The 24,003-nt window shown below is 39.7% G+C and overlaps 1 protein-coding gene across 6 annotated transcripts in view; it reads left to right on the plus strand.

Moving 5' to 3' along the window:
* The window catches only part of GRIA4 (glutamate ionotropic receptor AMPA type subunit 4), a 430,528-nt gene extending 413,860 nt beyond the window's left edge, over positions 1–16,668 (plus strand). For 2 of the 6 annotated variants that reach the window (XM_040340232.1, XM_040340231.1), the window contains exons 15-16: positions 852–1,099; positions 15,049–15,137. In XM_040340232.1, coding sequence (XP_040196166.1) covers positions 852–1,097 — 246 coding nt within the window. In that variant the 3' untranslated portion in view covers positions 1,098–1,099; positions 15,049–15,137. Of the gene's footprint in view, positions 1–851; positions 1,122–7,396; positions 7,470–15,048 lie in introns of all 6 variants that reach the window. The other 4 variants (XM_040340229.1, XM_040340230.1, XM_040340234.1 and 1 more) reach the window with 3 other exon arrangements.
* Positions 16,669–24,003: the final 7,335 nt, after the last annotated feature.

Here is a 24,003-nt window from a genome sequence, read left to right on the forward strand (position 1 = left end):
TGTAATATTATCTGTAAGGAAAGGTTGTATGTTGTTAATAAATAATCATCAAAATTAAATTAAAAGTTCCAGTTGATAAAGTGTCTTAAAACTTTATTTTAGCTGCAGATTTTATTTCCACTAATTCATAATTATTTTTATTATGTCAACCCTTAAAATGCTCTCCACAGTAAATTAATTTAAGTTAAAAAATTATATTTTGTTTTATCCAAGTAGAACTTTTTTTTACTGAAGTTCATAAGTTTAGAGCCACAATAAATTAATTTTAGTTAAAAAAAAACTTTTTGTTTTCTCCAAGTTTTATCCAAGTAGAAAATAATTTTTACGTTTTTATTAAAGCTCATACGTTTACAGCTATACGTGTTCAAATTTTATATTTTGATGTTTTTACCCTTTGTTTTATATAGTGTTTACTAGCAGTTTTAGTGACCTAAAATCATATTTAGTATAACATAAAAATAAAGCCAAATAGGTTAAAATAATTTTATAAAATGTCAAATGGTTATATGCAGTCTTTTGCTTTACAATCCTTGAATTTTATCAACCCATATTTATTCAGAATCCTAAAATTATTTGCATTGTACAGAAACAGAGGTAACAATTTTTTTTTACTGTTGGCGAATGACTGGTTACATCCTAAAGTATTGGTAACACAATATAATTTTTATACATCCCTATAATTTGATATGTAGTGGTAATGTATTAAATGCATATTTAGGCATATTTAATTTAATTTATATATTATCTAATGATAATTAATTATTTTAGAAGATAGGCCCCCTTTTTTTTCTGTGTTTGCTCAGTTGACATTTTTCCTGTGCCAATTATATTCATTTTATTTCTTTTTTTAGGACAAGACAAGTGCATTGAGTCTGAGCAACGTTGCTGGAGTTTTCTACATTCTGGTTGGAGGCCTGGGCTTGGCAATGCTGGTGGCCTTGATAGAATTCTGTTACAAGTCAAGGGCAGAAGCGAAAAGAATGAAGGTGGCAAAGAGTGCACAGAATTTTAACCCATCTTCCTCGCAGAATACCCAGAATTTAGCAACTTATAGAGAAGGTTACAACGTATATGGAACCGAGAGTGTTAAGATTTAGGGGTAGGACCTAGGGTCTACTACAGTGAGTGGGTGATGCCATGTGTAGTGCAGTGTCGTGCCCTGTCTGTCTAGTGGTTATGCTTGCTACTATCAAAGCTTTCAGTATTGAGATAATTCAGTGCTCACTGGTTCCGTACATTATTGGCTGCAGATGTACAGTGTATGTTGTTTATAGACATCTGCATTGAAATATGTTTCTATGGACTTTGTAACATATTATATATATTTATATTATATTTTTCTAATAGCAAACAAACCTTCAAAATTTATTAGAACTTTCCAAAGCATAAATAGCTAAAAAAAAACTTGGCATACCCTTTATCATGACTTATGTGCAATGTTGGACAAAGAAACCTGATCTCGTCCTAAGAGGTAGCAGATGTTGTATTTACTTCAGATTCTAAGCCTCTACGCACCTATTTCTGGCAATATAGTGGAACTAGCCACAGAAAGTTCATGCTCTATGATCTACCAAGAATTTAATATTTTTTTATTATAAAGATATTTAATTTATTTTACTTAGAAAAACCACAGACAGGATTTTTTTTAATTCAAAAGCATATTTTTTCACAAAAAAAGTACAGCATATTTTATTAAAAACATTCATACAACAGTTCACTTAGTAACCATCTAGATAACTGAATTTGTTTTCTAGTGTAAATGATTATTTATGTATTTTTAATATGTACATTTTGTAAATCATTTTTTAATGCATTTTTTTATTTGTGTTACATACAAAACGTAGATATAATTTACATAACACATTTTACACTGTAGACACTATTTTTTTTCTGTGTTAAGTTGATTGTTGTAAGAATTTGGCTTTGGATGTTTGCAAATACAATACTTAAGTTAGCGAACTACACAAATAGCCTTATTAGTACAACGCAGTTTGGAGAAATCAATAGTTATTACCGGTATTTCTGGGTAATTCAGGCTCTTTCAAAAGCGCTTGTTAAGATCCTAATTGAAATCCTTTTTTGGCACCGGGATAAATTATGTCCACAGAAGTCTCTTTAGATTTGATGTAGAACTTTCCTTTTTTTAATCTTCTCATTAATGTCCTTTCCATTTTCATAAGAAACTTCCATTGTTTAGAAAAGTCATAGAAAACTCCATACTGTTGGTAATTATGATAACCATTGCTTCATCCACATTTTTTTTTATTCTTCTAGCAATAAATTGTGATTGGCATGTTTGTATAAATACATTACTTATATATTTTAATAAAGGGATTGCCAATTTTTTTTATTATTCAATAGCCTTAAATATATCTGAGCATAGTCATCATAAACTACAACTTGGCCAGACTTTTTATATAGCGCATATGATTTCCTGCACTCAGGTCTGCTTGCTGGAAATTAGACTTTATTTGAACTCTTTAAACAAATATTGATATAAATGTCATGTATAACTGCTTCTGCAACACCACTCAAGTGCTAAATCACTAGAATCTATAAGAATTATCCTAAAAAAAAAAAAAATGTACAGGATAATTAAACCCAAGAAGAAAAATACAATTTGCTTAAGCTTACCAGTCCTTAGATGTGGGGGTTGTATTAGTTTTATTTATTTCAGACTAAGACTTTTTTTCAGACTAGACTTTTCAGCAAGTATAGGGAATACCTCTTTTTATTGCCATAAATGCAGTGTGCTTGTAACTTCCAGTGAAATCAAGAGAAAAAAAAATATTTTTTCTTTTGTAAACTACTAATCACATCAGTCACCATGTTATGGCAATGAACAAAGGCAGACATGTTTGAAATCCAGCATGGGTGAAAGCCATCAATACAGTGGAGCCAAAAAGTGGAAGTGTGTTATTCTCAGGATTGCCAGGTAAAAATAAATTCTGAGGAAAGATCACTAATATAACCACTACCAGTGGCTGCAACATTTTTCTATCAATTGATAGAGTAAGCTAAAATTAAAGTGGTTGTAAATCCACTCCACCAAAACAAACTGCAAGATAAATAGCATACTAGCTCATTGTGAAATACTTACCTTAGAACGAAGCCCCTGCAGCTGTCCCAGTACACTGGTCCGGCCTGCAACATCGCTCCCGGAGTTATTTCCGGGTATTGCAGGCTCTGGCGCTGTGATTGCCCAGAAGCCGCGATGACGTCACTCCTGCGCGTGCGCGCTGGAGCCACCAGGTATCGGCACGTCAGCTGAAGCAATGGCACGAACAAGCTTTTGCTTCAGTGCACATAAGCCTTATTATAGGCTTACCTGTAGTAAAAAGTGGATTTTAAGGGTTTACAACCACTGTAATAAGACTGCAGGCTACTGGCCTGTGATCTAGTTTTGGTAGAAACCAAATAGGCTGTAGACTACCTTATATAAAATCAGATCTGCTATAGCTGTAATAAATAAGTTGCCTGTGATTACTGATTTTTCAGTAATATCATAAAACTGAATTATTTCATGAGCAAATTAATGAACATATAAAAGTAGTTTATTACCTGGACATATATATTATGCTATATGCTGGGTCTCAGTTGGGGTTATCTACCCCAACTCAATAGTAATGGTTTAAAATGCCATTACAAAAAGACTTTAGAATTACCGTATTTATCGGCGTATAACATGCACCTTAATTTTAAATGGGAAGTTTCAGGAAAAAAAACGTACATTTTAAATAAAGATCTTTGAAGCAAAATAAAGGTCAGTGCCCATTAATGCAGCCTAATCAGTGCCCACCTGCAGCCTCTTCATTGCCCATCAATGGAGCCTGATTAGTGCCCATCTGCAGCCTCTCTATTGCACATCAGTGCAGCCTGATTAGTGCCCATCTGCAGCCTCTTCATTGCCCATCAATGCAGCCTGATTAGTGCCCATCACAGCCTCTCCATTGCCCATCAATGCAGCCTGATTAGTGCCCATCTGCAGCCTCGCCAATGCCGGATTACACAGAGGGATCTCCTGTTTACTCTGCGCTTAGTCGCACACAGTCCCGCCTCCTGGATGTCTCCTATAATAGACAGAACATTAGTCCAATGCCAGGACATGTGATGTCTATTCTATGAGCCGCTCAGGAGGCGGGACTGTGTGTGATTCCATGTGTGCTGAGTAAACAGGAGATTCCTTCTATGTGTAATCTGGGGATGCTCGACACCCCCCCCCCCCCTTCCTGAGACAGCCAGGTAAATATCGGCATATAACACGTACCCATGATTTCCCTCTATTTTCAGGGGGGAAAAGTGTGTGTTATACGCTGATAAATACGGTAATGTATATAAATTATTGTTATTATACAGGATTTATATAGCGCCAACAGTTTGGGCAGTGGTTTACAATATAAATAATTCTAATATGTGTCCAACAGGGTGAGCGATGACCACTTGTAAATGCTTTGGATATATTTGGTTAGAAGAACTGTGGGTCCTCCATGGCATCTTAAATTATCTTATTTACATAATATCCGTATACGGTGCCTTATATATATATATATATATATATATATATATATATGCTCACTGACTACTTTATTAGGTACACCTTGCCAGTACCGGGTTGGACTTTTTCCTTCAGAATTGCCTTCATTCTTTGTGGCATAGATTCAACAAGGTGTTGGCGACATCTCTCCAAGATTTTGGTCCATATTGACATAGTAGCATCACACAGTTGCTGCAGATTTGTCAGCTGCACATCCATGATGTGAATATCCCATTCCACCACATCCCAAAGGTGCTCTAATGGATTGAGATCTGGTGACCGTGGAGGCCATTGAAATACAGTGATCTCATTGTCATATTAAAAAAAAACAGTTTAAGATGATTTGAGCTTTGTGACATGGTGCATTATCCTGCTGGAAGTAGCCAAGCTTTCATGTTGTTTATGCCAAATTCTGACCCTACTATCTGAATGTCGCAGCTGAATTCGAGACTCATCAGACCAACCAACGTTTTTCCAGTCTTTTATTGTCCAATTTTGGTGAGCATGTGCGAATTGTAGCCTCAGTTTTCTGTTCTTGACAGGAGTGGCACCCGGTGTGGTCATCTGCTGCTTTATCCCATCCGCTTCAAGGTTCGATGTGTTGTGCATTCTGAGATGTATTCTGCATACTTTGGCTGTAATGAGCGGTTATTTGAGTTACTGTTGCCTTTCTATCATCTTGAACCAGTTTGCCCATTCTCCTCTGACATGAACAAGGCATTTTCCTCCACACAACTGCCACTCACTGGATATTTTCACTTTTTTGGACCATTCTCTGTAAACCTTAGAGATGGTTGTGCGTGAAAATCCCAGTAGATCAGCAGTTTTTGAAATATTTAGACCAGCCTGTCTGCCACCAACAACCATGCCACACTCAAAGTCACTTAAAGCAGAGTTCCAGCCTTTGTTAATGTTTATTAAAAGTCAGCAGCTACAAAAAACATAGCTGCTGGCTTTTAATAAACATACACTTACCTGCTCCACTGTCCAGCGCTGCGCCGCACAGAGCTTCGCTCCTCTCCTCTCCCCCCTCTCTGCCGGCGCCTCCATCCTAACTGTGGGCACCCGGCCGTGACAGCTTTCAGCTTCACGGCCGGGCACTCAATGCGTATGCATGAGCGGCAATGCGCTACCTGATTGGACAGGCGATCGCCTGTGACCTGTCACGTGTCCCAGGCGATCGCCTACAGGGAGGGGCCACCAAAAGGTGATATGACGTATCGCCTTAGCGGTCCCTGGGCGGAAGAAGGAAGTGGGACAGGAAGCCCCACTCCACCTGAAGTCCCCAATCCCCCCCAAAAAAATTACATGCCAAATGTGGCGTGTAAGGGGGCGAGGAGTGGATTAAGTGGAGGTTCCACTTTTGGGTGGAACTCCGCTTTAAATCCCCTTTCTTCCCCGGTCTGATGCTTGGTTTGAACTTCAGCAATTCGTCTTCTCCACACCTAGATGCCTAAATGCATTGAGTTGTTGCCATGTGATTGGCTGATTAGCAATTTGTGTTACCAAGCAATTGAACGGGTGTACCTAATAAAGTGTCTGGTGAGTGTGTGTATATATAAATATATATATATTAGCTTTCATCTATTAATATAAGAAGAAGTCTTTTATTTTTAAATAAATATATTTAGTAAGCTACTAAAAGATATCCTCTTAACCCTTCACTAGTTATTGGGTGGTGAGCCCCAAAGACTCTTAGTAGAGGAGTGCTGTAAGTAAAAACTGATACTTAATTACAAATAATAATTATTATATGATATTATTCCTGTGTAGTTCAGGAATAATGTCCTACTGGAGGAAAAAAAAGTTTTTAGATGTTAGAGTAAATTCATAGACAAGCCCTACTAAAAAGTAGGGCTTTCTTATTTAAGAACATGTTCTTGTCCCAATTGTACCATTTAATACAGCCGTGTTAAAAATATTTTAAAAAGTAGGTTTCACTTTTGTCACCAATAAATACACTTGTTATGATAGCAACCATAATTGCATGGTAATTCACTAAATAAATACTAGATCAAAGATCTTATTTTTTCCATTTTGAATCATATGTGCCTATTTTTTATTGTCTTAAATATTATAATTTTTATAGCCATTTACCCAACAAGATGTTGCACATATGTTTGTCAGACCTTTAGTAAATCACCCCCTTATACTGTATTATCAAAACTGGGGCTTACTTATTGAACAGAAATAAGAAAGTTCATAAAAGTAGTAAATATCAGTTTATCAATGACCTAAATGGCTGCCTATATTAACAAAATAATGTGCCCGATTACTAGTTAATCTTAAAGTGGTTGTAAACCCCCCTGAGACATTTATACATATAGGTAAGCCTATAATAAGGCTTACCTATGCGTACTGAAAATATCTCCTAAACGTGCGCCGTTTAGGAGGTATTTACCTTGTAGTGCGCCGATGATGTCATTGGTGCATGTGCAGTGAAGAAACGGACCTCTGTGCCGTTTCTTCCCCAACGTATGCCATGACTGGCGTCACGCGGCTCCAGCCAGTGTCAGAGCCGGAGTCCGCGGCCCCCGGAAGGAAGAGGGGTGAAGATGAATGCGACCACCAGCGGGGACATCGCAGGCTTTGTTTTCAGGTAAGTGCCACATAATGGGCTAGCCCATTATGCTTTTACTTTTCAGGGGAATAAAGAGGAAGTATAACCCACCATGGTTTACTTCCTCTTTAAATTTACCAAAGAAAGTATAATTTTTTACCCTTTTTTAATAACATTGTAGGTTGCTCTACACAAAAAATGTTTTTTTTTTTTTGTTTGTTTTTTGCCCATCCCTTTCCATTCTGCAACAAAACATTGTGGTTCTTTACCTCAAGCGTTCTGTTATTTTGTTTACGTTCTAGGTGAAGAAAGTGCAAGGTTGTTGCAGATCATCAAAAACAGGGCTATTCTCCGTCAGTATACAATACTGTAAAAGTATGTTGAATTTTCCAAGTTTACAATCATTTAAACATTCCAGCTTTCGTTGTCACACCCCCTCAGCAGCCCACTTTTTTTTCACGACAACTGCTTGATCATGAGTATGTGCTGTGATGCGTGCACCCAACATGCAGATACAAATGATTTAGCAATATGGACAGATTGATGCTGTCTGGTTCAATTACATTACCATAGTCATGTATTTTGGTTTTATACTAAACATATGTTATTTTTATGTCATGTTTCATTATCTTAACTTCAAAAAAGCTTAAAATCAATTTTTTTCCTGCACATTGTTTGAATGTAGATTTGGGAGAAGTCTTCTATCGGTGTTGAGCTTAAGTAGAATTTGTTGTGGCATTCTTTATGGAAGCAAGATATTTTTATCAGCTTAAAGACATTATTTACAGGCAAAGGCTGCTGATAGATTATGCTCTTGTCGTTTCTAATAGTAAATTGTTTGAGTTTTTAAGTCAAGGAAACAAATCAGGATGTGTTGGTTCTTGACAATTTCTGTGGGCCATATCCACAAAAGAGATACTCCGGCGTAAGCCGTCGTATCTCTGGTTCTAACTTTGGAACTGATCCTCAGAAGCAGTTTTCCTAAGTTAGGCAGAAGATCCGACATCTGTAAGGGACTTACACTGCCGGATCTTAGGATGCAGTACCGCATCCGCCACTGGGGGCATTTCGAGTCGAAATGCCTCTGTTAGTATGCAAATTAGCACTTAGGGCGATCCTCAAAGCTTTTGTACCTAGTTTTTACGCCGTAAGTGTTAGTTTGCCTGGTGTAAAACTAGGGCTGCTTTTACAAAGTGTAAAGTTAGTCACACCTTGTAAAGGCCCATTCAAGCGACGGCATTTGGTATGCATTCCCGAGGGAGAACTCCATGCCAATTTTCAATGAAAAAAACGGCATGGGTTCCCCCTCAGGAGCATACCAGGCCCTTAGGTCTGTTATGGGTTGTAAGGAGACCCCCCTCCGCCGCAAAATTGACGTAGGGGGTCCCCCTACAATCCATACCAGACCCGTATCCAAAGCACGCTACCCGGCCAGCCAGGAAGGGAGTGGGGACGAGCGAGCGCCCCCCCCCCTCCTGAGCCGTGCCAGGCCGCATGCCCTCAACATGGGGGGGTTGGGTGCTCTGGGGCAGGGGGGCGCACTGCGGGCCCCCCCACCCCAGAGCACCCTGTCCCCATGTTGATGAGGACAGGACCTCTTCCCGACAACCCTTGCCATTGGTTGTCGGGGTCTGCGGGCGGAGGCTTATCGGAATCTGGGAGTCCCCTTTAATAAGGGGGCCCCCAGATACCGGCCCCCCACCCTAAGTGAATGGATATGGGGTACATCGTACCCCTATCCATTCACCTGTAGGCAAAAAGTAAAAGTTAATAAACACACAACACAAGGCTTTTTAAAATATTTTATTATTCTGCTCCGGACGCCCCCCCTGTCTTCGTTATTAGCTCAATTACCAGGGGGGGCTTCTTCTTCCACTCTCCGGGGGTCTTCTCCGCTCTCCGGGGGTGTTCCGCTCTCCGGGGGGGGCTTCTCCGGACTCCGGGGGGCTTCTTCCATCTTCTCCCCTCTTCCGCTCTTGACTCGGCGAACCCCGGTTCTTCTGCAGCTGTCCGGTGCCTTCTTCTTCAGCGCTGGCTGCCTGCTATGTTTGTGTGTTAGCTCGATTTCAAACAGGCAGCCGGCGCGGTCTTCTGTGACGTCAGGGTCTTCTGGTCTTCTGTTCTTCCTATGTTGCCTCGTCGCCTCTTGTCGCTGTAATGATGGAAGCGCGCCTTGCATCCCATTTATATAGGCATCGCCGTCCCATCATGCTCCGGTAGGTACCCACGTGGTGGGTGCCTACCCACGTGCACCCACCACGTGGGTACCTGCCGGAGCATGATGGGACGGTGATGCCTATATAAATGTGATGCAAGGCGCGCTTCCATCATTACAGCGACAAGAGGCGACGAGGCAACATAGGAAGAACAGAAGACCAGAAGACCCTGACGTCACAGAAGACCGCGCCGGCTGCCTGTTTGAAATCGAGCTAACACACAAACATAGCAGGCAGCCAGCGCTGAAGAAGAAGGCACCGGACAGCTGCAGAAGAACCGGGGTTCGCCGAGTCAAGAGCGGAAGAGGGGAGAAGATGGAAGAAGCCCCCCGGAGTCCGGAGAAGCCCCCCCCGGAGAGCGGAACACCCCCGGAGAGCGGAGAAGACCCCCGGAGAGTGGAAGAAGAAGCCCCCCCTGGTAATTGAGCTAATAACGAAGACAGGGGGGGCGTCCGGAGCAGAATAATAAAATATTTTAAAAAGCCTTGTGTTGTGTGTTTATTAACTTTTACTTTTTGCCTACAGGTGAATGGATAGGGGTACGATGTACCCCATATCCATTCACTTAGGGTGGGGGGCCGGTATCTGGGGGCCCCCTTATTAAAGGGGACTCCCAGATTCCGATAAGCCTCCGCCCGCAGACCCCGACAACCAATGGCAAGGGTTGTCGGGAAGAGGTCCTGTCCTCATCAACATGGGGACAGGGTGCTCTGGGGTGGGGGGGCCCGCAGTGCGCCCCCATGCCCCAGAGCACCCAACCCCCCCATGTTGAGGGCATGCGGCCTGGCACGGCTCAGGAGGGGGGGGGGGCGCTCGCTCGTCCCCACTCCCTTCCTGGCTGGCCGGGTAGCGTGCTTTGGATACGGGTCTGGTATGGATTGTAGGGGGACCCCCTACGTCAATTTTGCGGCGGAGGGGGGTCTCCTTACAACCCATACCAGACCTAAGGGCCTGGTATGCTCCTGAGGGGGAACCCATGCCGTTTTTTTCATTGAAAATTGGCATGGAGTTCTCCCTCAGGAATGCATGCCGAGCGACGCTGTCATTTTTTTTTAAAATTATTTGTTTTCCCGGCGCGTCTTTTTTTCACCCGTCGTAACTTTAGTGTCCCGTCGCAATCCACAAAGCCGCCCGGCGTCAATTACGTTCGCGCGATGCACGTCGGGAAAATGACGTCACGCGCATGCGCAGTACGGCCGGCGCGGGAGCGCGCCTCATTTAAATTGTAAACGCCCCCCGGAGAGGAGGAACGCCTTACGACGGCGGCACTTAACTTACACTGCTTGAAATTTTTACGTAAGTGCTTTGAGGATCAGGCACTTAGGTAAAAACTTTAAGTCAGTGTAACTTAACTGCTGAAAGTTAAGTTACGCCGCCTGGCTGAGGATTTGGCCCTAAGTGTCTACTTGTTCCCAAAATTTGAAAACCCACGTCCAGCCAGAAATGTTGTATTTTATTTTGGTTAGAGCAGAGATTGGTTAGAAACTCTGTTGGGTTTTCTTTGTTGTCTGTGTGTCTCTTCAAGGGGAGAGATGGGAAATCTTTCAATGGGGACATTAGTTAAGGCCATATTTGCATATGTGGCTGTCATTGCTACTCCTGTGAAAATCAACTCACGGTGGCTCGCACCTAATAGGCATTTGACAGTAGGCATGGGGGTGATGTGTCACCTCCTCACCACCTGTCTTAACCAATGAAAGCCTGGCACACTGCAACTGCATGGTTGTAGAGTGGGTGCAGTGCAGCCCTATTTACCTGAATGGGTGTCATTTGGTGGTGGTACTGCCTGCCGAATGCAACCTGTGGTATATATTTTTCTACACCGCGACTATGGACATGTTGACTTGTGGCTGGGCAGTTAGGGGGTGGTAAAACTGTAGCTCAACCCACTGTTTTGACCATCCCCTCATTTACCCCTGTCCATTCATGTAAATAAAGCCCCCCCCCCCAAAAAAAAAGAAAACATTTTAGTAGAGTTAAAGTGTTACTAAACCCACACAGTAAAATCAGTCTGTATCTGCAATAAAGCATGTTTGTTATACTCACTGTGGAGCCCAAGGGGTTAATCCTCTGCATTGTATAAAAAGGCTGTGCGATCCTTTCTTCTCTGTTCCTTCCCTTCTTCCTCTGTCCCCAATCCATCTCCTGATACTACAGTGCCTTGGTGACAAGCTGCACCGGCTCAGTTTGGTGTGTATTACTAGGTAGTTTTTTTTTTCTTGAGAGGGTGCATGTGATCAGCACAGGGCCAATCAGCACTGTCCAGAAGGTCAGGGGACCTGCAGCCTCATAGGATAGTCAGAGCAGAATGAAAACTCCTCCTACAGGCTTTAACCAGACACTGATAGAAGCCACAAGACTTCTATATACTAAAGGTATTTAGCAGTTTATATTTAGTAAAATAATTGCACTTCCTGGTGTACTGTGGAAGACCAGATATAGTGAATGCAAGGTCCTGTGTTTACTAACACGTTAAGAAGGATTAGAACTAAGGATAATGTTTCTATTTCTTTCAGCGCCTTCCTGCTTTAATGAAAACTGTATTCTTCATTTCTGTGTATGGGTATTACAGGAGCAGGAAGACCCTTGGGGGTCACAGACACAAATTAAAACCCGACAGAAATTATAAGTCTTCTAAACTCTAATTAAAACTTTAAAAAAGAAAGAAAAAAAAAGTTGCTGAAGTTAAGGCCTTATTCACACTCCTGCACATTTAGCATTTCTAAATGCATTTAGTTGGATATGCTCTAAACACATATAAATGCAGATTTGAAAGGGGCAGTGTGAATGAGGCCTAAGGCCGGAGTACATGAAGTGTTCTCATTCTTAAAAAAATAAGTTATAAGAGCAGCCAATTGCTATGTTGTTTTGTAATATGTAAGCTTCCAAGCTGTCATCCTGCCCTTTTTCCAATTAATTAGTGGGGTTGATTTACTAAACCTGGAGAGTGCAAAATTTGGTGCAGCTCTGTATAGAAACCAATCAGCTTCCAGGATTTATTGTCAACCACTTCCATACCAGGCAGTTTCGCCCCTTCTGCCCAAGACAATTTTCAGCTTTCATCGCTGTCGCACTTTGAATGACAATTGAGCGGTCATACTACAATGTACCCAAATGAAATTTTTATAATTCTCTTCCCACAAATAGAGCTGTCTTTTGGTGGTATTTAATCACCTCTGCGGTTTTGAATTTTTGCGCTATAAACAAAAAAATAGAGACAATTTTGAAAAAAAACTGATGGGCGGCACTAATAGGCAGCACTGACGGCACTGATGGGCGGCACTGATAGGTGGCACTGATGGGCACTGATAGGTGGCACTGGATAGGCAGCACTGATGAGGATCTACTGATTGGCACTTTGATGGGGCACTGACAGGCTCTGATGGAGTACTGATTGGCACATTTTTGGGCACTGTTGTGGGCACTGATCTGGGCACTGACAGGCTTTATAGAGGGGCACAGGCTGGCATGTGATGGCCAATTATTGGCAACTTATTTGCACATTTTCATGGGGGCTGTGCTGATAATCAATGTGTTGATTATCAGCACAGATCCCCCTCTGACAGGGAGAGCCGTCGATCGATTCTCCCTTTCAGCGTGAACCAAGGAGAGACGTTTACCGGCACTTCCTGGTTCACGTGATGATCAGCTGATCTGTCAGAGGCTTCATACCACGATCGGAGTTGCTGTGTGTCAGACACACAGCACCTCCGATCGATGCCCTGCGTGCCCGCGCGCCGGCTGTGATATCCTGATCACGTCATATGACACCCGGTCAGGATATCACAACCACTTTGCCGCTGTCATTCTGCTATTTGACGGGTGGCAAGTGGTTAAAACATAATTGAACAAGCTAAAGTTAGAAGCTAATTGGCTACAATGCACAGCTGCACCAGATTTTGCCTTTTCCAGTTTTAATAAATATACCCCGCTGTGTCAGTGACCTAGAGCAAGTATGCAGCTTGTAAAGTTTGAAAAGTTTGAAATATAACATTTCAGATCTAGATCAGATGTAAAGGAGCAGCAATGACAAGATGAATCAGATCATGTATTGTTTTCTGAACCATGTAATATAGACATTTCGTTTTTTGTTTTGTTTTTCCAAATAAACTGACTTATTACCTATGACTAAACATATGACTAAATGAGTATAAGGCCAAACTGATGTAGATCTGGAAATATTAAAAGATTAGACCAGATTTGCTAATTTTACTTGACGTATTTAACAGACTTGGTCATATAATATTCTCTGCTTGCAAGCAATGACGAACATACAACGGATCTATTCTCAGAATATAATGCCTTTTACTAAAGGTATTAGGAGGGTGTGAATGTGTATGTAATGATAAGGTTGACTATAATGGATCCTCAAGTCACTGTACTATACTTAGTTATTTTTCTGAGCACAGCTTTGGTCCAAGAGCCATGGGAAATTAACCTTTTCAAGTTGGTGGCAGGTATTTTATACAGTATTTGCAATAGCTAAATATTCATAAAACATGTACCACCAGATTTTATGGGCATTCATTCATGGTGTTTTTGGGGAGCATGGAGTCTAGCATATATGGAGCTGGCTAGCTAAGACTTTAAAGAGACATAGGGGTTGATGTACTAAAACTTCAGACTGGAAAGTCTGGTGCAGCTCTGCACAGAAACCAACCAGCTTCCAGGATTTTTTATCAAAGCTTAACTGAACAAGCTGAAGTTCGAAACTAATTGCCTACTGTGCATAACTGCACCAGATTTTGCACTCTCCAGTTTTAGTATATCAAGTATGCTAAACTTGAACAATGACATTTAAAACAATTTTACATATAATATTTCTTCATTATCAGCTTGCTTTTGAAAACTGATAAAATTGATCTTTTAAATAATATACCTATTTTCAAATATTTAAATATTGTATGCTAGTTTAAAATGTGAAAATAGCCTCAAATTATTGTGTGAATTTAGTTTGCATTAGAATAATTTTGGTCTCTAGCTCTGAGCTGATGATTAAATGAAAATATTGTATATTTTTGCTAAAACTAACATTCAGTAGACAAACCCTACGTGTATATATATATATTTTTTTTTTTTTAACCTAGAACACAGTATTTTTTATCTAGAATTTTCTAAATGAAAATGGTCTTACATTCATTTATTAGCTAAAATGATGGAATTCGGGATAAACATATACATCCACTTGGAAACTAAACCAATGAATTATGTGATTTAAAGTGATTTTTATTTTAATTTGTAATAAGGATATTTCATCTAATTGTCTCCTATTTTTGACTATGACTTTACCCACAATTGTGGATTTAAATTATAAGTCATCTTGACAGCAGAATATCTCAATAAGTAGCAATTGATAATCATTAAGCAAATTGCAACGATCATTTTTTTTAAGAATTAACATACCCACTCTATTTTCCGAATATTTATTATTCCAAAAAGTAAATAAGTAACGTTAAATCTACTTGATAAAAAAAGAAGCAAATAGAGTCTGTGAAACATCAAAGAAACTATTTTCAACATTCTCGTTTTTTTTGAATCCATAAAATTTTATTTAATTTAGAAATACATTTACAAATTTACCTTTAGTTATTCCAAATAGCTACTGTGAAAATAACATGAAAATGCAGATGTCTAATATAACTCTCCATATATTGATGTTTCTGTGTGGTGATTATAGTGACAAAACAGATATAATAACTTTTCTTCTTTTGTTTGTTATTCATTCTCTTGTTGCTCAGCTGACCTTTTCTGAAGCCATACGAAACAAAGCCAGATTATCCATTACAGGGAGTGTAGGAGAAAATGGCCGCGTCTTGACTCCCGACTGCCCGAAAGCCGTACACACTGGGACAATTAGACAAAGTTCAGGATTGGCTGTAATTGCATCGGACCTACCATAAAAACCAAATAATTTATTGAGTGCCTTAATTATACACTGTTGGTGAGTGACATACAGCACAGACTGTGAGCTACGTGGGAAAAAATCACTGAAGACCTAGAAATATTGCTGAGACCGGGAAGTACGTCTAAATGCGCCAAACATCATCAGCAACAATGTGTGCATGAGCTCTGCTCGGAAACCCAAACTCAGATTTTATATCAGGAATTTGCTTAATTTAGTTTTATTGGGGTGAGGGAGGGTGTGGGAAAGAGTGTATTAGCAACAACAAATTTATCTTGGAGGAACTATAATCTAAGAAAAAAAAAGACTTGTCATTTAGCTCATTAAACTGTGAAGAGCGTGATCAGAATGGACAATACTTCTGTTCTAACAAAGAAGGAAAATAGCTATAGAATACAATGAAATTACTAACCAGTATCTCAAGAAACTCCACGCATATAAGGGATGAATATCCAGTTGTTGAACTAGATCTCTTAAGAAAAACTGTGATACAAAATAATAATAATCATGTAAATCCTGTGAAAAAAATAATAAATTATTTACTTTTTCTTTAAAAATAAAGAAAAACAGATATGACATGCTTGCTTTTTAACTGATGTAAATTCAATGAAATACAACACAGTATTTTTTTCTAAACATATTAGATAACAAATCATTGCAATAATTCAATTTTAAAAAATGCCATCACGGTAGTAAAAAAATGATAAGAACGTTTTTTTAAGACTTGTGGATCATTTAACACAATTTTCATTTTGGTAAACCACATCTGCACATGTGTAATCCATTTGTCATTCCAACCATACATGTAAATGTCTAATCACTTAGTTGTGTAGAGCCTTATCAGGCTACGGGTCACTCCTGTTATTTATAATCTTGTTCTGTGTACAAAACAAAAATAATTAAAATGTGGTCTCACACCAGCCAATAGTAACATTTAAAAAAAAGAAATCTTCCAAATATTTTCAGGCTTAGAATTAATAATCCAGAATGTTATTTTTAAACCCTGAAATTTGTAATATGGCTAATGCAATGTAATTGCCTAGTGAGCCAACAGTGTTGATAAAAACCACATATTTTGACAAATCAGGGTGTTTTTACAATCACTGTGATATGTTTGATAAGCTTTTTGTCATTTTTTTTTTTTTTTGGGTTTCTTTGTATTGTAAATATATTTGCCTTTTTTCTTCTTGACTGTATTACACCTTCTATTTCCTGCTAAATAATGTTCTTTAACATTATCCAATTGTTGCAGGTTGTACAATGTTTTAATTAAAATGAGAAGATACGTCTAGGTGCCCTGAAAATATATTTTTGAAATTTTGTTCTGGTTACTTCTAGTTTCACAAATTAATTTCCTGTGTAAGCAAGAAATTTAAAAAATAATGCTTTATTTTATAAATTATATCACAATGATCTGTTTATTTGGGTTAATAAAGTTGTGTTTTCTAAAATCATGCTCATAATATAGCAGTGACTATTTACAACGGAAAAACTGATTCAAGGCAAATAAACAGAGCTAAGTTGATGTGAATTTAAAATGTCCTAAAAGCAAGAGTTGATTTAAAAAAGAATGTATGTTTTATGTCACCTTTTGAAGTGATCTGGCTTTTGTATATTTTAAAATCACCTGCAAAAGTGTATTTTTGTTTTTTATTGAGACTGAAACTTAGCACAAGTTCCCTTGTTCTAATAGATCATGACATTGATTTAATATGGCCATGTAATGTCAATTATGTGATGAGCATCCCTGCCCCTATGTATATATACATCAGCAGAAGGACAGGGAATACTCCACCTGCAGCTCATTGCACCAGGAATGACGGCTCATTTTTTCATGTTCAGACCCAAACTCAGAATCTGAACAAATGCAAGCTCAGCTCTATTTAAGACATAAGGAAAGGTGAGTGCAAAAACATATGTGTTCCAGATTATGTAAGAAAACATACAGATTGTTGTGTGTCAAATAGAAATGTTGTATGCCAGTACCCTGATTTTCCAGAACTATTTTTATTTTGTGATTAGAAATGGCAGCCCACATAGAGGCTAGGAAAAAAGTAAAATTGGATCCATTTTTATGTTTATTCACAGCATCTTAGGAGATTGCAAACTAACATAGGTATATACATGTGAAAGCAACAAGCCGTGCCTTTTAGTATAGAGAGGAAGGCTTGAACCCACACCAGTTTTATTGCTGTCTGGATTTCTAGTGCAGTTTTCCTTACTGTCTCTGGAATCTCTAATGGAGCCCTGGATGGCATTAAAAACCTGACAGACGTTCCAATCATCATCCACTCAAGGCAAAACAAAAAAGTTTCAGATGAACTTGCACTTTAATGTGTCCAAAAACCTTTTTTTTTTTAAATAGAATATTAAAGGGTTAGAAGCCTTGCCAGGTTTTTATGTCTGTGGTTTAGCCTCTCTAGTTGTCCTGAAAGAGAAAGTTAGGAAAAAGCCTGAAATTGTGAGCGGTCACATAGAGGGAAAGTCTTATGCCTTGTACACACGGTCAGACTTTTGACCGTGCAAAAGTCTGCCGTGAGTACGTCGGAAGTCCGACGGACGGAAAGAAAGCGAACAGGTTCTCTATCTAAGGTCTGTCGGACTTCCGACTAAAAAGTCCAATGGAGGCTACACACGGCCAGACTTTACGAGAAAAAAAGCCAGTCTGACTTTTTTTCTCAGAAAGTGTGGCCGTGTGTACGAGGCATTATAGAGGATTTTATTATAGAGGATTTTCCTCATTTTGGAGAGATTTTAGATTTCTTCTCAAATTGCACCAATGAGACATGGTCAGCAAAAAAAAAAAACAACTGACAGGAGTTTTAACGATTTAGTACCCTATCCAAATAAAAAAAAAAGTTTTGGATTTAGATATACTTTAGGCTTTTTATATTTTTATACTTTAGGCTCCACCTTTTCTTAGACCATTCCTAATTTGCCAGGTTTGGTAAAATGATGTACACTTATACCACATTTGCCTTTTTTGAGAACTAAATAACAGGACTGTCCAAAATTTTGAAGAGAGGAATAGATTTATTCACATCATCTCTAATTTTCTGAACATACACTACCAGCAGCACTTGTTATTGTGCAAACATCACAGTGTCAGTTTTTTAAAGGGAGAAGGGAAGGGTCAATGGCATCTTGCGTCATCATAATACAAGCGTTTGCTTATGACATCATTGGCCTAATATGCCATATTTTGACAATGCCATGTGGCCATATTGTCAAAATATACTAGGACTTAGGCCTCATCCAAAAAATCTAGACAAAAGTTAGGTAAGTACCCTTGAACCATACAAAGATGGACTGTAACAACCACAACCATAAAGTTTAAACATGTCTCCACTATGTGACCATTACAGTACCCCTTTGTTGGGTTCAGGGGGTATTTACCCCCGGTACTGAAATGGAAAAGACACACATATGGAAAGTGAAGCGCACTGCGCACCCCGATATATTGTGGCATAGAAATGTTCCCCAGTGGGTTTTTTTAGCAGCGAAAATTCCAACAAGTACAAAATTATATGTCAAAAGGGTTTATTAAATGTGCACATATGGACACAGTCATGATAATGCAATTTTGAATCTCCAAGAATAAAATACATACAGTTACAAACACAACATTGCAATTACAGTTGTACATAACAAGGACATCTGTATATGTTGAATTCCTGACGCGTTGTGATCCCTGATGCGGGATCTTCTTCAGAGGATTTATAGTTTGCTGTAATGGAATAAGTAATGAATTTAAATTCTATACCTAGGTGTATACCCAATGGTTAGAAAACAAAATATATAGTTACCAATCAACTGTGTTGTAGGAACAGTATTTGTAACTGGAGTCCCACCAAATATGTTAAAAAGAGATCCCAGTGGTCTCCCGGCCGCTGAACCTCCCAAAACGCAGTGCCGCCAATACCCCGGTACTTACCTAACTTTTGTCTGGCCATATTGTCATTGATATGCGCATTTTTCTGACACATTAGTGCTTTGTGGTGCGCTGCAATTTATGTACATCGAGACTGTGTTGCCTTTGCATTGGGGTGCTAATGTATGTAACATAAAGGTGTGATTTGGTCCTTCCTTCTCTGTTTTTGTACACAGTATGCTACTGCAATGCACATTACATGTGTTAACGCACTGTAGTAGCATTCATATTAAATGACACTTTAAAGCACCAACTAAAAGACCTCTGATTGCCAAATGCAATCAGTTTTTTTTCAATCCTCGTGCATTGGCATTAAAGGAACAATTGTTTCACAAACACCCAGAAACACAGCATGTTTAGTTTTTGCAGGTTGTTTCATTTTTGTCTGCGTGTACATGTATGTGCAGCTCTTTTCAAATCTGTTTTCAGTCTTTGTATGTCACTGGGTCGAATTTGGTAAAGGATATGCACATTTCCAGTCATATTAATGGGCCTAAAAACCAGGCCAAACAACTCAAGCATATTCTGACAGTATTCGATATGCATATTTAAGCCCTGTAATAGGGCAAAACACATCAACAATGAGTAACCTGGCAAAGTGTTAAAGCCACCTTGAGAAATAAATCTGATTGTACACCGATTTACATGGGGTGTGGTTTTTACTTTGTAATGCAGCTGGAGAATAGAGACAGAATAGACCCTGGCCCAGATTCAAGAAGCACTTGCGCCCGCGCAACCATAGTTGCGCGGCGCAAGTGCTTACTTGCTCCAGTGTAACGAGTGCTCCTGATTCAGGAACCTCGTTACACCGAATGCAGCCTAGGATGTGATAAACATAAGCCTCCTTATGCCTTCACATCCCAGGCTGCATTCTTGCGTTGGCCGCTAGGGGGCGCGGCCTTTGTGATCGGCGTGTAGTATGCAAATTGCATACTACCACCGATTCACAAAAGTTGCGCGGGCCCTGCCTACGCAAGGTACGGAGTTTCCGTACGGCGCCTTTAGCATAAGGTTGCTCCTGCTAATAGCAGGCGCAGCCAATGCTAAAGTATAGCTGCGCCTCCCGCTCGCGACGTTCAAATTTAACGTCGTTTACGTAAGTGAACCGTGAATGGCGCTGGACGCCATTCACGTTCACTTACAAGCAAATGACGTCCTTGCGACGTCATTTGCCGCAATGCATGCGCTGTTCGCTCAGCGCGGGAGCGCGCCTAATTTAAATGATTCCCGCCCCCGGCGGGATCATTTACATTAGGCAGCCTTGCGCCCGGCTGCTTAGCATATTGCCCGCGCAATTTACGGAGCAACTGCTCTGTGAATCGCGGGCAAAGCGCAATATTTGCGTGGGCGCAGAGAAAAAAATTTGCTCTTTGCCCACGCAAATATTGCGCGATTCTACTTGAATCTGGGCCCCTGGAGGTAAAATTCAAGTGTATTAGGTATGTATATATACATAGTTTGTATGTTAAAGTCATTGTAATTGGTTAAGATATGAGAACTGTTCTTACTGGCAACAATAATCGTTCAGATAAATATCTAAAATTGAGTTGTGTCTTTAATATGGTTTTAGCTACGTTGAAATAAATATTATGTGATTTTATGTTCTAAGAACTTGTCAGTGAACAATATAGTTCGCTGGGAATTTGTGGATGTTGAGACTTGCAGTGCATATATCTTCTGTTCATATAATATATACTTTGTATTGAGAACAGACTGCATTCCCAAATCTACTGACACATTTTGTGCTAAGTTTTGAATGACATGTATAGTCCAAACTTTTTTTTCATTTTAGAAGGTGTAAGGAAGAAATAGAACCCCTTTAAGTGTTGTTTTCTTTCTCCCCAGGTAGGTATATTTACCCACACGATTTGTCCAATTGATTATACTCAATGGAACAACATTTTAGAGAAGGTGATGGTTAATTTTCCAATGTGGACACCTGGTGACAACTGCCTATGAGGGAAATTCCCTTCACTTTGTAGACATTCCTTCTTTCCTGCTGTTGCATCCCCAAGCAGTAAGTAATGGGAAGTCTCCCACAACCAGATACAGAAAGCACAAAAATAAACTGACAGGGTTTTTTTAAGCTTCCCTACTCTATCCAAAACATTCAGGAGACTCTTGCCTCTGTGGCATTAAGGATGCATATCTGCATGTTACCATCCTTCTAGCAGATCAACACCCCCAGACAGCCAGATTGTTCAGACTCTGTGCAGGCTGGTTAAATCCGTAACCTTCAGCTGGGTCAGTTGATCCTGGATACAGTTCGATCCAGAGTTTTTCTCACACAAAAGAAGCTCCTACCTCTTCACTCCCAGATCCAGACCCTAGAGTCCAGGAGCCATCCAACCCCCCGCTTTTGCATTAGAGTTCTGGGTCTCATGAAAGCCTCCTTCAAAGCATTCCCATTTGCTAAGTACTGTTTCAGACTACGGCAACTCAAATGCTAGCTGCATGGGGCCAAAAGGTACAGTTGCTAGACCTACCAGCCTGACACCAAGGACAATGAAGTCTCTGACCTGGTGGCTTATCAACCCAGTACTGGGCAAATCTTTTCTTCCACTATGCTGGAAGATCCACATGACAGATGCTGGCCCGTTGGGAAGGTGTTCTGGACACCCTGACAGTGAGAAAAGGAAAGTTTTGGCCATGCGTATATTTTAACCTGCATCAAGGGCTGGTGTTTATAGCCAAGATAAGTGTAGAGTTGAATTATTTAACAACAATGTGGTGCTATTTCTGGACATGGCTATGATATTGTTCATTTGACTATTCTTTTAGAAAATATAGATTAATAAACTACCTGCTCCAGTGTGTCAAACATATGCAAAGTACCTGCAATCAAAATAGAATTTTCACACATCTTTCATTTGTCAATTTGTATTTGGTTTTCATATGAGAACATCTTGAAGCGTGTACTAATATCACAAAGGGCAACTGCAAAAAAACAACACTGGTAACAAAGAAGCCATATTGCAAGACTTGCAGCAACATATTTACATGTGCATATACTGTATGTACGCTTTGCCCACAATAAGCATGCATAAATTATTTAATACACTGCTTCATGCCATTTCATTTCATAATGATAAATAACTGTGATTAGACTGCCTTATTTCTCATAAGAGCATTGCATACATCTTCTTTGGTAATGCTTCCATGTTCAGAGGATGTACTTTTTATGCCTTATGCCGCGTACACACGGTCGTTTTTTGTGATGAAATAAAACAACGTTTTAAAAAACGTCATTTAAAATGATCGTGTGTGGGCTTCACATCGTTTTTTGTCTTCTAAAAAACGACCAAAAAAAAATTCGAACATGCTTCAATTTTTTATGTCGTTTTTCAAAATTTTGTTTTTTGTGTCATAAAAAATGATCGTGTGTGGGCTAAAACGACGTTTAAAATGACGTTTTTCAACCCGCGCATGCTCAGAAGCAAGTTATGACGCGAGCTTGAATGGAACAGAGTGCCGTCGTACGTGTTGTACGTAACCGCGCTTTGCAAGAGAATTTTCAGAAAACTATGGTGCGTGGGCAACGTCGTTTTGCAAAAATGAATTTTGAAAACTTAGTTTTTTTTCATGATAAAAAACTACGTTTTTTTCCAAGACAAAAAACGACCGTGTGTACGCAGCATTAGTGATCAGCCATGGTGCTAAATATATGTAGCATTTTTACATTTATAAAACTTAAAATGCCATTACCATGTTATTTTTAAACATAAATATTAGATTTATGCACACACAAACAATTCAGAAATATTAATGAAGTCATTACTTGGTTTTCTTCCATCACATACTTATAAAGGGAAAAAAATCACAGTTGAAGGGCATATGTAGGTGCAGGAATGCAGGCAGCATTTACAACATACATTCACATTGTAAAAAGGGAATGTAACACATGCCCTTTAAGTACATCTAAACTCAACCTGAGGACATTAAGTAATGATTAATGGTTCATACTCTGAATGGTTGTTAGTGGTGTACCCCAAGAATCAGCTTATGGACCCCTACTTTTTAACCTATTTATAGACTATATAGTATTTGGGATTAAAAGTAGTTCAGTGTTTTAGTGATGACACTAAGCTGTGTAGTGGAATAACATCCTTACAGAATGTTGTCCAACTTACAAGCAGACCTAATGCAATATACTAGGTGGCAAATGAGGTTTAATGTTGATAAATGCAGATATGTGCACTTGGGGGCTAAAAACATGCCTGCATCATACACACTAGGAGGAGAACAGCTTGGTAGTCAGTGGTTGAGAAGAAAGTGGCTGTACATTTTTTCTTTAAAATAAATACCTTCATATTTATTTGCTCTGTGCAATGCTATCACAGATCGGCTCCAAACCCCCTCTTCTGTGGTACCCTGCTAGCGCCCTTGGCTCCTTCTCCCTTCTGAGTACCCCCATAGCAAGCAGCTTGCTATGTGGGCACCTGTGCGGCCCTGATCCTGAGTCAGACTGTGTGTGTCTTTTGACACCTTTGATGTGGCTAATCTCCGTGCTACTTCCTCACTGGATCTGATTGACAGCCAGTGGCTGCTCTCAGAACACAGCGCTGGATAGAGATCAGGCTCAGATAACTATTTAGGGGGGGTTAGGGGGAAGCAAAGCGTAGAAGGTTATTTTACCATAATGCAGAGAATGCATTAACACCTTGGTGCCAAGCATATGCAAATATGTGTCCCCACTGGACTGGGCTTTAGTTTCCTTGGGGCTGGATATTTGTGTATATTCCTTTGTGCTGGCAGCAGGCCACATGGCGCAGTTCCAGCACAGACACCAGATTCTCACTGATAGCCCCATGACCTGTACTAATGATTGTGACCCGGAATGTGACCCAGAACTCCCGATTC

This window comes from Rana temporaria, chromosome 2 (assembly GCF_905171775.1).
Source record: "Rana temporaria chromosome 2, aRanTem1.1, whole genome shotgun sequence".
NCBI lineage: Eukaryota > Metazoa > Chordata > Amphibia > Anura > Ranidae > Rana > Rana temporaria.